Source organism: Numida meleagris, chromosome 3, assembly GCF_002078875.1.
Source record: "Numida meleagris isolate 19003 breed g44 Domestic line chromosome 3, NumMel1.0, whole genome shotgun sequence".
Taxonomy (NCBI): Eukaryota; Metazoa; Chordata; class Aves; order Galliformes; family Numididae; genus Numida; species Numida meleagris.
Genome location: NC_034411.1, coordinates 6187651 through 6203175, shown reverse-complemented (window position 1 = coordinate 6203175; position 15525 = coordinate 6187651). Strand labels below are relative to the sequence as shown.

Genomic DNA, 15525 nt, shown 5'->3' with positions numbered 1-15525 from the left:
CAAAAAAAGAACAATTATTCCCACGTTAACTCAGGAATTATTTTAAGATTCAGCATTGTCGAGCAATACAATTTATCCAGTAATATAAATACTTTTTTCTTTTTTTTTAAACCCAACAACCTACTCCAGTATTTTACTTGGAAAGTTCTGTTACCAAAGCACACAAAGTAACATGAAACCACTGAGAGGTCTCCTGTGATGAGAATTGCCATGGAAATATCAGGCGTCCACATGATATGGATTAGTAACGTCAATCCAATATTGCAAAAATAAAAACAGAGGTCACCAATTATTTCTAAGTTATACAAATGCTGCTTTCCAAGCTAAGATAGGATTTAAATTAATTTCAAGACTTCACACGCGCACGCAAGCTGCTTCACCATTTTATTTTAAAAACAAAAACGGACATATCCTTATGGTTTGCCATCACAAACTTAACTAGCAGAAGAAAATCCCAGCGTGTTCTCCCCTTCCCCAAAGGATTCACACAGGAAGAATAACAGGGAAGAGCACGGTTCGTATGTCCAGAAATTCAGACATCACAGTTCAGAGTGCTATCTCAGGATGCTCCCGCATTGCAGCTGAACAAGAAGTCTTAAGATTTTAAACCCAGGTTGCATTATAATAATCACAGCAAGGGAAACGATAACCATGGGGGTGCAGTCTCTCTGAACTTACACAAATCATACAGACACATGCAGAATATCATCAAGAGAGATCTGCAACTGCTATGATGTGAACTCCAAAGACACGAGAAACGAAAGCCGGTATTTTTCCTCCAGTGCCCTACTTCGAGCCAGAGAGCAATACACACACACATCATATTTATTTAGATTCAATTAGCAAAGCAGTGACCGGGTAACTGAAGACGTTCACAACCAAAACTTCTCAAAAATGATTTTGAAGAGTGTTTTATAGAAGAAAAAACATGGCGGAGTCTGTGACATGTTCTGTTCATAAGCGGTCCTCTGATGGTGTGGGGCATAGGGGATCCCACAGCTGAGCACTGGCACAGAAAGACTCCTCAGAATTATGCAAAGTGCACACAACTAGAGATTACTTGACAGAAGAAAAAAGGCCATTCAGCCTGGAGGCATGCGACTGCGCTTCCTAATAAGGACAGAAAGGGGCAGAACAAACAGCTCACCAATTTAAACATGTCTGAGAAGTGTTGGTGTATGTGTGTTGTTTGCTTTTTTCTTTACCTGCAGAAGATAGATGCATTCACTATTCTTATCCTTCCCCACAACCCACAAGTTCTCTTTAAAAAAAAGTTACCGCGTTTGCTTTATGAGAAGAGCAACAACAACAACAACACAACCTGTAACTTCTTCGCCAACATCTTCTTACAGGGAGTCAGAGTAACAGAAAAGAAACAGGGACAGTCTCCCTGAAGCCTAAAAACCAAGACAGACACATTCAAAAAGAGAAACCTTCTTCACTGCAGCTGGGAATCGAGGAGAACAGTGTCAGGTGGAAAATCTCAGCTGGAACCCAACCGAAGTCTCAGAAAAACCCATGAGCACTAAAACAGGCAGCAGGAGCTTAGTATGTGTCTATGGCACAAGGTGTGGGATTTAAAACGTGGGGAGAGCAGGATTTTGAAACAGGAAGAAACAGGAACCAGGGGATCCAGCTAGGCTGATCTTAAGACACGAGGCCATGAAGAGGCAAGAAAAACACCAGACTGGAAAGCTGCAAATTAAAGGAGAAAGTTGAATTAAAACCACTGCACTTATGCACATACACATCCAAATATACAATCAAAACTGTACTAGAAGAGCATTCTCAGCACTTAAATACGTGGTGAGATGCTGGGACAGTGGATTTCTAACACGGGCCACCGAAATGGATCTAGCTAAAGAAGCATAAAATGCTTCTAAAAACTGAGAAGGAAATAGGAATAATTGTCTTCAGTTAACGAACTAAGTGCAATGTTTAGGAGCATTCTTACTAAGCATCTAGATGCACATGCTAAGCCATAACCAAGCTGTCTACATAAGCTGTCCACGAAAATATTTGGAGAGCAGAAGAAAAAGTGAATAAACTTCAGCTGAGTTTTTCTGTGAAATGTTAAAGCTAACAAGAAATGTTAAGAATACTTACCTATCCAGGACTGGAACTCCGATCCCTACAAAAAAAATAAGAAAGATCTATTAAGTGACAGTGTGAGAGTTACATGGCTATGCAGTATTTGTTGAATTATATTTCAGTGGGGTATTTAAACAAGCAGTTACCTGTTTTGGATGGGCTGAGTGTTCCTTTTCTCAGGAGCAAGTTTCTGAAACGTTTTCTTCATCTTTTATTTTTCTTTTTGGCAAGAATAAAGGTGCAGGCTACTCACGCCCTACTCATGCCAAGGTTTAGATTCCTGTTTGCACACCTCTGACCTGGATAAATACTAAAGGTGTTCCTACATCTCAAAGACTTGTTCCTCATAAATGGAAGTTTAATGATTTGGTCTTGGGAGCTGGCATTTTTCAAGAATTATCAAATGAGCCTTTTAAGAAAAGATGGGTGCGTATTGTCACCTGTACAGTTTTAATGCAAAAAGACTTAACATCTGCTAGTACTGGAAAAAAAATGTTGGAAGGTATCACTCTGATTGCATGTGTTAACCAAATTTGACAGTTATCGCCAAAGAATGCTAATTATAAGCCTTATTCAAAGGAATAGCACATTGAGTTTTATAAAGTTGCAAAATAATGGTACTCAGTTATAAAGACAAAAGTTACTACAAAATCTCCAAACAGCAGCTATTTCATCTCTGATGCAGAGACGACTTCACATGTGTGGAGTAACAACGTTCTGACAAAACTTTAAGACTGCCAACTTTAAAAAAAAAAACAAACCATTATAATACCAGCATTTCCTGCCAGATACACATTTAGCATACCTCACGTAAGTGAGTAGCCTGTCACCCACACCATATTAGCACATTTAGAAACAAGTGGCATATGGCTTCTTGAAGAAATGCAGCTTGTGTAACATCAGCGCTCCACACGTATTTATTTGGCACTTACACCTAGTAGAAAACTTGCTTTCCTCAGCTGCCTCTGGGTATTACTGCCATACTGCTGGAGTTCAACTCTATTCTCTTGAGTTACGTGATTCAAAACAAGCAGCTGGAACATGAGCGGTATTCTGAATAGCCTGATCCTTCTTCAATGCTCCTGAGATGTTCTTCAATGCTCTAAGATCCCTATAAGTTACTTCCTGGTTAATCAGCACTAAAATCACGACTTGCAGACCAAAATAGTCACCGATCAAGGAACAGTCCAAAGTCTAGTAACAGAAGGCTAACCCAATTCTGAATGCTGAAGGAATATCAGTTCACTCCAGATAAATCAAAACATGCCACAAAAGTAACTTCAGAAGTTTGTATGACAAGTAGCTTGCTCCTTTAACGAAGTGTCATTTGCAATTATATTCTCCAATGATCCTCCTCCTTTCAGCAGCTGTGCCTTTTAAGGATAACCTATTAATGGCCTTCAGTATTGCTTTCTTCTGTAGGTTACCCATAAAAAAAGTGTGTTTTGGTTTCCTTCATCAGCAGTTGCTTCAAATACTGTTCACTGTCTCTGCTTGAGATCAGTGTTGAACATGCTCCTCCAAGGCAGGCTGGTTAAGGGCAACTGTCTTGACAAGTGTCCTTTTACTGAGAGAGCTCTGGACAGGAAAGAAAAAAAGAAAACTGAACATAAACAATCTGAACTTCATGGCTGCAGTTGTTTGTACAAAAAAAATGTTGTACACAGTAAGACATCAAATTGCAAAACTGTTCTACATACACAACAAGAGATCTAGAAATTGTATTTTGCTGATGTATGTTACTTATCAGCCTGTCTTTCTGTAATTCCTTCAGAAGCTTAAATCTAAGGACTAGCCTTCAGGTAGTCTCCTGCTCTTAGAAAAGCAGACCTAAAGGTGTTTAAATGCCAGCAAGCCACAATGTCAGCTCAGGCCTCATCACAAATTAGTCCTCAAAAGGTGACGCATGAGTGACTACACTTGGAGCAGATGAAAGTTTGATTGTTTCAAAGCTTTTTATTTATTTCCATAACCAGACAATGCATTAATTCAGTGCCAAGAGCAGGCTCTTAAAATGAGTTAAGTACATACAGGAATATTTGTCTGGCATTAGCTACAATTTCTGCAGCGAAGTACAAATACAATCCCTCATCCTTGTTTGTAAATGGCCTTAAGTGCACGCTGCCTTGATATTGCAGTTGGCTGTTATTCCTATGTACCAAAGCCTCCTCCAGAAAGGCAACATCACTAGTGTTTCTGCACCTGTGGTCGATGCACGGGCACATCATGAGGCGCTGGCAATGTGGCATATGGTGCACTTACTGCATTTGCTCCTGCACCTTCTACATTACTAAAGGAACAAACCCACGTGCAAGTGGAAGTTAGCCAAAGCACGTCAGTTGGGGATCAGAATTAGAGATTAATCAAGATAACTACACAGAGAGCTGTTTTCTATCATTTATTACTAAAACTAGAGAAGAACTGAGTGTTACGAGCTAAGACAGCCTAGGCTTGCAGTGAGCATTCAAAAAGCCTACTCAGAAAGTCCTTCTTCCTTTACAACCGTGCGAAATGTTTCTCATCCTTCATACCACCAAAATTAACAATTAATAAAATTACCTGTTGCAGAGAATTCTTCCTCCTCCTCCTTAGATTTTGTTTTCCATGTATTGCTGTTTCCAAAGGTTTAACAACGAAGAACTGTCAGCTTGGTGAAGAGTTTTGGTGTTGGGTTTTGTTTGTTTGCTTCGGTAAGCGACCATGAATGAGTTATTAAGAGTTCTGGCTGTCACACAGGTTTGTGCTGTATTCTTCATTAACAGGCAGATTAGCAAGCTAAATTAAGGACAGTGTTTATTATGAAGGCTGCAAAAACTTTCGCATAAGTAGAACACACCACACAGACATACCCATAGTTGCTTAAACATTTGTTAAGAGGAGTTTCAGACAAAGCCCAGGAGGCTTCAAGCCACATTAATACTCAAGTATCTGAAGTCATCGTCAGAAAAATATTCAATATCTCACCAACTGTAATTTGTACATTTCACAGGTGACTTACTGGAGCAATTAAAGCTACAAGGAGTTTACCAGAGCACAGATGAAAGACCTGCCCAACGTTTCTGTACATACCACAACAAATATGGCTTAAAACAAGTCACGCAGGAATAACATACAACTGGATAAAAGCAGCAAGAACATCTCCATCCACTCTATTCAGGAACAGCATGAATATGCTTTTTGGTTAAATCAAATGCATGAGGTTTATGGGGCCTTTCTTCGTTGTCGGTTTTAAAACAAATTCCTCAATCCTGAGAAGTTGTGTCTCAGCCTGAGAGCAGCCTGTAATACCACAAAGGTCAATGAACTGAGAAAAAACAGCTTCCTGATGACCACAGGCAAACTCGTGAAGATGTCACCACAGATAAGGTCGCTAGCAATGCAGCATTTGTGTTTGATTCAGATGGCAACCAGGCCGCTTGGAAGCTTTTCACTGCAGCCACTGAGAGTAAAAAAAAATCTGCTCAAGGATATCACAGCATAGTTACCAGCAAACAACGATCAAACTCAAATTAAGAGCTGATAATTGGGCAGACTAACCGCCAAAATACAGAAGTTAACTTTTGGCACTGCTGCACGGTACTCGCTTTGTGTAAAAACAAAGGACTTGCTTCCCACAGATGTACACCAGACACCGAGTGCAACCTCCCCAAACACTCACTCAGAATTAGAGGCTCTCCAGCACAAAACTTCTCCTTGAACAGCAAGGAGAAGCTTGTGTCCCGCTCATTTATACATATATTCAAGACCATCGTCTTGTCTGTCCTGAATTCTAACAGCATCTGAAATCTGGGAACCACCTCATTTATCTTCTGGAACCCCGATGTCAAATCTGATCTCCATGTTACACTTCAGTGTTCTCCACGTGAGCAACGGCAGGAATGAAACAGCAAGGAAGTACAAGCAACGAATTCTCAAAAGGTTTTCCAGGAATTACAGAAAAACTTGGGGGGAAAAGGGGAAGGGGCAAAGAAGAAAGCCATAAAAGCAGCAGTGATGGAACCAGGTAAGTAGCACAGACCCCAGTAAAGGGCTGACATTCAGCTGCTACTTAGAAGTTATGCTCTCTTGCTCTCCACTGGGTGAATTTTCCACTAACGTTGAAAAATCATTATTAAGAAAAATCCAGTATCTGGAGTTGCCACTAAATCTTGAATTTATAGAATTGCATCAGTCATGAAAGAAGCAGAATGTACTATTTCCCAAATAAATCTTGCAAGATTATCTTAGCAAAACAAACAAGATTCTTATGGAAAAGCATGAAGCATTTGTTTCTTTATTCTTTACTCAAGCACAAATGAAGTACAAATTCCAGGTCTTTTTTTTCCCCCTTGGACCTTTGAACATAAGCAACATCTGTAGAAACCAACTATGAGCTTTACGTTGTGACCATAAATCTTGGTGTTTAGTTAGCACATCCTATGAGATGTTATAAAAGGAAGAGTTTCCAGGCATACAGAAGCAGGAATGGATCTAACACCTATCTCATTTTAGGATGTATCCTAAGCTTAATGCTTAGGATAATATCAGGACAAATACCGCTTTTATGATATATTTGTTTTCCAAATGATGACAGTGGGTCATTAGGAGAAGTCCATGAAGAATAAGAAGTTACAGAAAGGCTACTTACTCAACTACAAGGGTTAATTTGATTAGGAATTTCTCCAGTGATTTTAACTTCTTTGACTCGGCTACAGCACAAATTCTTGAAGCTTCTCATCTTGAGGACGCTAAACCACACGTATCCCACAATAAAGAGAAACAGAAACCGAGAGCTGCTATCACGTCGTTCTTCCATCTTAATGCAAGAAATTACAACTTTTTCCACTTTAAATCTGCTGAGGTAATGGCAGCCTTCACTTTTTATTCAAGTAACAGAAATACTCTCCAGATGCTGATTCTACAATTGTGGAAAACGCTGATAAATGTTTTCAGTGTTTTCAGAAAATGCTTTCAAAGTGCTTTAGAATCTAACAACCTTCTCCCTTCCCCAGTCTAAAAGAGATGGATTAAATTGAGAGGTTTTGTCATCTGAAATCCTTTATCAGTTTCATTTGAAAATTAAAGAAAAAAGAAGAAGAAAAAAGTACACTCTTCCATTCCACCTATGTGTTTGGCTACAGACAGGATTCTAGGACTACAGCATAAACTGTGGGCACCCATACATCCACCACCAAGTGTAACCACCATTCCTTGCAGCCGCGTTATTACTTGACTCAACGCTTTCAGTTTAGCTGCTTGGAAAGTTGATCAGAATCCTGGAAACCCAGTGAACTTTCCGTGCTCAGGTTTTATCCTCTTCACTCACCTTTACTCAAAGTTACAAACTACTCGCAAGGACCAGGTCTTACAGCTGTTGCTAACTCAGTATCTCATGCGAGTGCTAACCAAGAGCAAGTCTCTAAAAAGTCTACAAACACTTTGTAGTCGGAAAAGGGCACTGGCAGGAAAAGATGCAGCTCGTTTCAACTTACCTTTGGAAGAAGATTTCAAATTTTAGATCTTATTCACAACACAGCTTCCATTCATTAATCTCGCCTCTGAAGAAAACACTCAGCGTCCTTCAGGACTGAAGGAACTCAAAAAAAGATAAATATCTAGTTCTTGAACATGCCATTTAAATTGCAGACATCAGAGATAATGAAGCAAGGCAAAGGGGATTGCCGGATTGGGGATTACAGGAGGGATCAAGTCAGGTTAAAGCAGTTACAGTATCCTGGCATTGTTGTTCTTTGCAAGTCTGCAAAAAATGTTTGAGTTCTCTTTGGCATGTTGAAAAAAAGAAGAAATATTATGAAAAACGTATTTTGGACACATTTATTATATTTGTTGGTAACGGGACAGGTGTTGAGATGACTCCTGAGAATCTTCTGCCCTGGTTAGCGCATGGGGTTCCGCCACACACCTCCTCTCCCCGAGGTGCAGGAGGCGAGGAAGACCGCACGTGTCTCAGGAAAAGCCTGCCCATCCCTCCTCTGTCAGGGCTGTGCTCAAGCTCTGTCAGGCATTTTAAGGGAAGCCGCTTGTCCTCTGGCTGGCAGCGGGCCAATCACTTGGGCTATGCTTTATTTAAACCCTACGCTGTCCAGGGGTCTCCTCCAAAATGAGATATTAATGGCTTAAGGCCATCACAGTCAAGCATCTATTCTAGGATATCATAGGGAAGCCCTAAGCCAATGAAGCAAGAAGTAAAATTAGAGATAGCTACTGTTGCCAAAATCTCTACCAGACAGGAAAGCTAAAGGAAACAGGGGCACAGTTATAAAAATTAAGTATCTTCAGGTTGCCCTTTCACTTAATTACTGTCAAAGAAAAGACAGAAATAAAAGTATATGTATTCAAACAGAACAAAACTTGGTTTAGATTGTAACGTTCTGAAGTATTGAGGATCAAAGATCAATGTTGTAAAAATCTATCCAGTTATGGCAGCAACTGTGATTCATATTCACATTCCTATACATTGATGCCACAGCCTTTCCAACCTGAAATCAGTTACAACTGCAGAGCTTTCAGAAGAAAAAAGGCTTCGTGATCTTGAAGGTAAAATGAGGTACATGGTTTCATCACAAGTCTATACCATAAACACACCACAATGCATTTGCTTATCTGCAGATAAACTAAAGGTGTTTGCAAGAAAAAAGTTGTCACCTGAGACAGAGCGGTTCCTAAGGACACAAGAGAAACACCAGAGAACAGTTTGCAGAATAGAAAGCATAAAGGCGAAAAACAGCTTTACTGCAAATCCTTTTCCCACCTTTGTATGTGAAAAGGAGTCATCAATTCTGAGGGTACAATACAATGCATGGGATACGTGCCCACCCCCCCCCCCCCAAGGCACCTTAGGAAGGTTGGACGTAGATATAAAAGCCTAAAGGATAATTGAGTTGCTTTGAACCTACTGTAACTTGACTGTTGAATCTGCAATGTGTTTTGAACTTTAAAGCTTAGTGTTCCATTTGATGAATTCCCTGACAGTGTTTGTAAGATTTAAGATGTCAGGTAGAGAGACGTTTAACAGCACTGGAGACAAACATACTGCAGTCTTTAAAACAAGAGAAGGAAGAGGCAAGATTGTATCATGTTTAGAAAAGAAACAAATAATCCTTGTTATCTGAAGGAAAAGAGCAAAACCGCGTATGTATGAAAAACCACAAACTTCCATACAAAATAACAAGACTTGTCACTGCAAAAACCTGCGTAAATACTGCAACCTGCAAATGAAACTTCAGAGACAGCAGCGTTGGGAACAGACGTGATAACTTTACGAGCTAAGGTAGGATTCCCCGCGAGCCATGGGACAACTTCAGTTTTGGCAGCTCCCAGCTACGGCTGCTGAGAGGACACAGCCCCATCTACTCAGGCAATCACTGCAGAGCTGGCGTTTCTAAAGCTTGCGTGAGTATTGGAAATTCCCCAAACGCTACAATTTGCTGAACATGAATGAATAATGAACTCTCCAAAAGCCAAGGACAGGGCAGTCGATCAGAAAGATGCTGAAGTAACTTAACCTTCTGCAGGTAAAAGTTCTGTCAGCACCGCGCTGTTCTGATGCAGCCGCGCACACATGAGGAAGCCGCCTGGCTCTCTGCAGCTTCAAGGTAAGTCACAACAAATTTACACGGCACTAATTTATTCGCTCAATTTATGTTCACATACTGGTTTCACCCATAAAACTTCTTACTAGGTTTACTAGCGTAACTGGGGTCAGCAGAGAACTTTCAGGCACGCAAGTTCAAACCCAAAATACCAAAGAACTTGTCAGGTACATGCCATGTTGTCACTGGCTCTCTGCAGCTATTTAAGCCATTAGAAGGCCTGAAAACTCTTGGCAAATAGGATTAATTGCTAGTGACAAGTAAGAAGTGGTCTCAAATAACAATTTTCCCCAAGTAACAACTTCTGTTTTCAAATGACATAAATCAGATTTGCACCACCTGAAAAACTGTTAGGGGTCTGTACTCTCAAGCAATATTCTAGATGATGGCACATTCAGAAACCTGACAGTAATCACTCTTCCAGATGCATTCACCTTAAAGTCTAAGACAGGGAGCAAAAAAAGACAGCATCAAGATTGCATCCCAGCCCCCACTACAATTGCATAAGCCTTACTCAGACATCCTCGGTAGCTCCAAGAGAGATGGTCAGAATCAGCAAATCTGCAGTGGCAGAACAGCGGAACACTCCTGCCTGTTCAGGAATGAATTCACAAGATGAATGCAATACAGCTTCCTAACCAACCCACCCCAAAACACGGCCCTAACACGGACAAAGACGCCTTGTGCCACATGCTAGTGAAAACAAGACCAAGATTATGCTGCCCAACCAGTAATCCAAGTGCAAAACCAGCTAAAAGACACACAGGTGACGCAAGCTTAAAAACGACACCCACCTTTATGAGTAACAAAAGGAGAGTTGAAGAGTTTTGTAGAGCATCTCAAGGAAAGCAATTATTTTTTTTCCTATGCAGATAAAGTAAAAACCATGACTGGAGACTGTAACCAACAACTAAGGTGTTACATTACGATCGGAGCTAAGGATCAACATCTTAAAGAAGTGACAGCAGGGCATCCAGGAGGTCAAAAATTGCTTCCAAAGCAAAAACAACTTGCACTTGAGGTGAGAACCAAAAAAAAGAACCAAAAAAACCTCAAACATACCGCTTTGATCTTGGAGACATTAGGGGATACAAACTGGCAATTAACAGCCACTTTAAATCTTCTTTTGCTTAAGGCTGATTAATAATGAGGAATGCTCTCTCTTTGTTGATAAATACGAGCATAGAAAACCCAAGCAACTGCAAGCAGCGTGCGACTGTGTCAAAGAAAAGCAACTACAGATGACTCTATTGTTCCAAATCTGAAGAGCGAAGGAAACCAAACCTCATTCAGCATTAAGCCAACGCATGGAAGCATCACCGCAAATCTAGAAGGACTAGGACAGAGTTTTCACCAGTAGTAAAAACCAAATCATGCTTAAGCCACTATCTACCATCTCACAGCCTGTCAAATGATGAAACACGAAACTACCATGAGTCAAACCACCAGTTTTACCGGTAAAATACTGAGCAGGCTTTTAAGGCTCTCTGAGCTTCTCCCTTTCTCTGCAACAAACTTGAGGTACAAGTATTTGTCTGAAGTACCCAGAAAACAGCGTCCAAAGCTTCCACCCTGATACAAAGCCATAAAACAGCGGCCCAACAAAAGTGAGAACTAACCTCTGCCTGACCTACACAGAAATAGGAAGAGTTACTTTATTAAAAGATATTCATTTCACCTAAAGCCATATTGAACTCTAATTTGCTCTATATAGATGCTCTCACAAGGCTGCTTTCAAGTACGCCAATTTAATCCTCAGCACTTCCAGGTACTATAAAAACAAGAAAAACTAGGGAGCTTCAGCGAAGAGCTCTCCAGAACAATTGAGCAATAACTCAATTTATTGCAATACATCCCTCCAAAGTTAACAAAAATATAGAAAAATAATATATATATATATACTGTATAATACTTCCAGCCAAACACTATAGCCACTGAGCCCAGAGGAGTGTAGTTTTTCTTTTCTCTGCATTGCTTGTAAATATGCTCCAGCATTTATGGAAATTATGATTACTTGTTACTATGCTTGGCAATTTATACTGATTTCTGGAATATTTTTGAGAGAGTTAAAGGTAAGCATTTGCATTACCTGTAGAATGAAAAACCCTACCTCTTCAAAGTATGAGTTGTGTCAATACAAAAGCAAGCAAGCAAAGCTAACAGCGGCCGTCTTCTGAAGCCTCTGAACTTCCTCAGTTTGCTTGCACCAAGATCAGATATAGCACTGAAAGATGTAACAGGCAGCAAGAAAACTGATAATCGTTAGATCAGTTTCATGCAACTAATACTCAAAGCTACAAGCATCAGAAAGGAGAAATAGTGCTCCTCTTAGCAGAGGGCTTTCCAGAAGCAGAAAATGAGCTATAGCAGTCGGACAACACTCAGTAGAAAACATCAGTCTTTTCCTAATCACAGCAAGAAAAGGCAACAGGTCTGCTTGGGACTACACAGGTGTATCTGAGATATGCATTAGACTGAGGCAAGTACAACAGAGGAGAACCTAGCTGGAAATCAAATGGAGCATGTTATCCTCTGACTGCAAATGAAAATATAAGTTAAACTATTTGCTCCAAAATTAACCAGTAAATTTCCCTTACCATAAACAGTTAACTGAACTGTGCAAGTGAAGAACAGAAGATCTATATCAGGAAACCAGTTATCACGGCTGCTTTTTTTTTGGGGGGGGGGGGAAGGGGGGTGTTGTTTAGACATAACACTCACTGTCCTGCTGCGAGGGGTATTTGGAGAGCAAAAAGAAACAGCAAAGATACATTCTATATTGTGAAATCAAAGTAACAGATTATATACTACATCATTTAATAGTATCAATTAGTATTGATACTAATACTATGTATGACAGTTGACTATAATTCCTTTTTCGTGGAAATAGGTTAGAAATACTCGAAGCAATGTGACCAGTGCATCTCCCTCTATCAAGTAACTCTAAGTTTCTAGATTTTAACAGGTTATTCAGTGATGTGCTAATTGCAAAGGTTAAGGCTATGGGAACAGTTGCACGGATATTTTTAAATGGATCTGAGACGGCCTAGAAGAAAAAGAAAGCTGATGCAGTCAGCAGGGACAGTTTAAAAGAGTCAAATGTCCTTTAGTGGAGAAGTTGAAGCGTCAATTGGAGAGTATCATCAATTCCCATAGTCTAAGTTTCAAGAACGTGGCACAGGTCAATGCACAGTACTTACTCATGGAAGAGTAGTGCAAGAGCACTGAAACAAGTTGCATAAATAGCTGTTGTCACCAGCCCCTCCTCCTCGTTTAAGCAGCTTATAAAGAGTTTGATACCACTTAGTGCAAAAAAGGGAAGTCTGAATTTAAGAGAAGGGAGATAAGAGTCTTAGGGCTGGCCAGCAACAAGAGTCAACATGGAAACAGCACTTCAAAAAGAAAGACCATAAAGAAAAGTAGATAACAAATAAAGTATCCTTCATGATCTATCACAAAAAGGACTGGAAAATGTTACAACGAACTGCGTAAAGGACATGCATCTAGAAACTGAGAGTCATTCAAAAATGGGACTTGATGTCATGAACTGACAAGAACAGAAACTCAAGGAGCCAAAGACGCAGAATTGGAGAGGACGCGCAAAGCAAAGGAAGAGGCAGGCTATGCTGAGGGGAAGTGGTTGCATAGATACAGAATCTGAAAAATAGATATTGCACTCTGGTATTCTTAACTGCCTCTAATAGTTGATACTAATCTTAATACTTAACTCCTTTTTTCCCCCAAAAAAGAAAATAACTTCATCAGAACTTACAGCTGACCGATATTGAGACATTTTAACAGGCTCAGGTTTGGTTTGTGGCATTCAGGGATGCACGAAGAATTAATTCAGTCAAGAAGAAAGATGAGTCACGGTTTGAAAACGGGCCCTTCCAACACAGCAATCCAAAACACAGGGATCAAAAACCATTATAATTAAAATATCAAGAATTTTATAAAGCATCAAATAGGTCTTTGGGGCATTGCAATCATTTCATTCTAACGGAATAGTCGGAATTGATCACACTGCTACTGCTGATAAAGATGCAATGCAAGCTTCCAAAGTCTTCCAGTTACAATCACCACAGACTTCCACATCAAAGGAACGCAAACTGACAAACAGTACAACACCAAAATGCCATTCTGCTTTCGATTCGTCTTCTCTTTGCTAAGAAATAATTCAAAGCCTCGAACAGTTTTCTCCCTATGACTTGTCCCACGGAGCAAGCACCAATTTCTTCCATATCTTACCGGTGAGGTGATATCCATTCAGGAGTTGGCCATGTGACATATTCAAATGCAATTTAAAAGAGCATTTTCGGTGCAAATATTTAGCATTCAGTAGCAAATACAGACATGGAGCACTTTTACTACAAGCTAATAGAAGGAGGATACACAAAAGATGGAATTAAAATTGAAACCCAGTTTGGTGGTTTATAAACAATAACAGATACATCAAATATTTGAAGAAGTATCCAAAATCTAACTTACTTTTGCTTGCATTTTTGTAAGATTCATAGCATGTGCTAAAGAAAAAATTCCTTCATCCTTTCAGAAATCAAAGCTCATTAATTGTTCTAATTAACAATAAGGTTAAAAACGGCTGTCCCATGAAGAGCTGTAAATTTACATTCAGTTTTAAATGTACAAAAAAGCAAGTGTGAAAGTATCCACAAAACAGCATTAAAAGAATTACTACTACGGATAGGGCCCAGAGTCTCCCAAAATAAGCCCAGTAGCTGCACCCCTGCAGAGCCCCATTGCCTTCCAGTTGCTATTGAGGCTCACCACCAAGAATCCAGCCATCCCACTCCAAGGCACAGCCCCACTCATTGCACCCATCCACCAAAGGCTTTGACACAACTGTGCACACACCTACCCACAGACCACAGGCTACTGCTGCCCACCTCACCTCTCCACAGGCTCTGCTTTCTAAAAGTTAACAGCTTGCAAACTTTGAGGCATACGACTCACAACACATTTGTACACCACTCCGTAAACCAAAGAATACAATTTTAAAATGAGTATTTTCAGCGCTGTTTTGAGAGATGCTGGGAAACACGGGTTAATTGATTTGACGAAACAACAGCACAGATGCTAACTGACCCCTGAGAAATAACCCAGAATCAAACTACTGCTAAAAAGCACTCGGCCTCTCACTCAAATCAACTTTTCCCAATTCTCTGGGAATCCTTATCTACTCTGCATCCTATTATGGAACATTCCAGCACTTTGTTATTACATACAACACCTATATATTAAAAACCATCATCTTCTACTTCCTGTCAATTTTAGGCCCTTCCTCTCACATGACTTTTTGTTTTCTCATCAGTAAAGGGAAAGTGAGCTCCTTCTAGCTAGCTCAGGCCTCTCAAAAGAGAACTTTTCACAACTGAACTCTGGACAAACTCAGATTTAGCAACATCAGAATTGCACTCAAATGTTCAAGACTACATAAGATTCAAAGTAATTAACCTTTCATATTTTAGGAATGGTTTTTGTCACTAATGAGATTTTTCAATACACTGACATCGTAACAACAGCAGTGGTGCCCTGTGCAAATGCTTTCACCTGTGTGATTACTGAAGGAATCAAACCATGTTTTGAGCAAAGTACTTCAGGGAAAACTACCTGAACTTATATTACAACTCCTGAAAAAAAGGTTTAACAACATGTAATGAACTGGCATTTTATTTAGATATCCTGATCTAATACAGTGGTTAGCGTGCTAAGTTAATCAAATGAAATCAAATACAGAAATCAAGTCTATTTGATTTATGCTTTTTTTCTTTCATATTTACAGGTTAGCTTTTTTTCTTTCATATTTACAGGTTAGCTTTTTTTC

At 39.9% G+C, this 15525-nt stretch overlaps 1 protein-coding gene and 1 long non-coding RNA gene across 3 annotated transcripts in view; both read right to left on the bottom strand.

Annotated features, from left to right (window-relative positions):
• PPP3R1 (protein phosphatase 3 regulatory subunit B, alpha) overlaps window positions 1–15525 on the bottom strand; it is a 33071-nt gene that overhangs the window by 11227 nt on the left and 6319 nt on the right. The window contains exons 2-3 of one of the 2 annotated variants that reach the window (XM_021392250.1): window positions 4651–4866; window positions 3024–3669 (exon numbers count right to left, since the gene is read on the bottom strand). The exons of the other annotated variant lie outside the window; for it this stretch is intronic. Of the exons in view, the coding sequence (XP_021247925.1) occupies window positions 3024–3134 (111 nt within the window). The 5' untranslated portion in view covers window positions 3135–3669; window positions 4651–4866. The remainder of the gene's footprint in view (window positions 1–3023; window positions 3670–4650; window positions 4867–15525) is intronic. 2 annotated transcript variants of the gene reach the window in all.
• On the bottom strand, window positions 64–3017 carry LOC110396555. The gene is made up of 2 exons (XR_002437050.1): window positions 2107–3017; window positions 64–1695 (listed from the first exon to the last, which is right to left on the bottom strand). It is a non-coding gene; the product is annotated as an uncharacterized LOC110396555 (long non-coding RNA).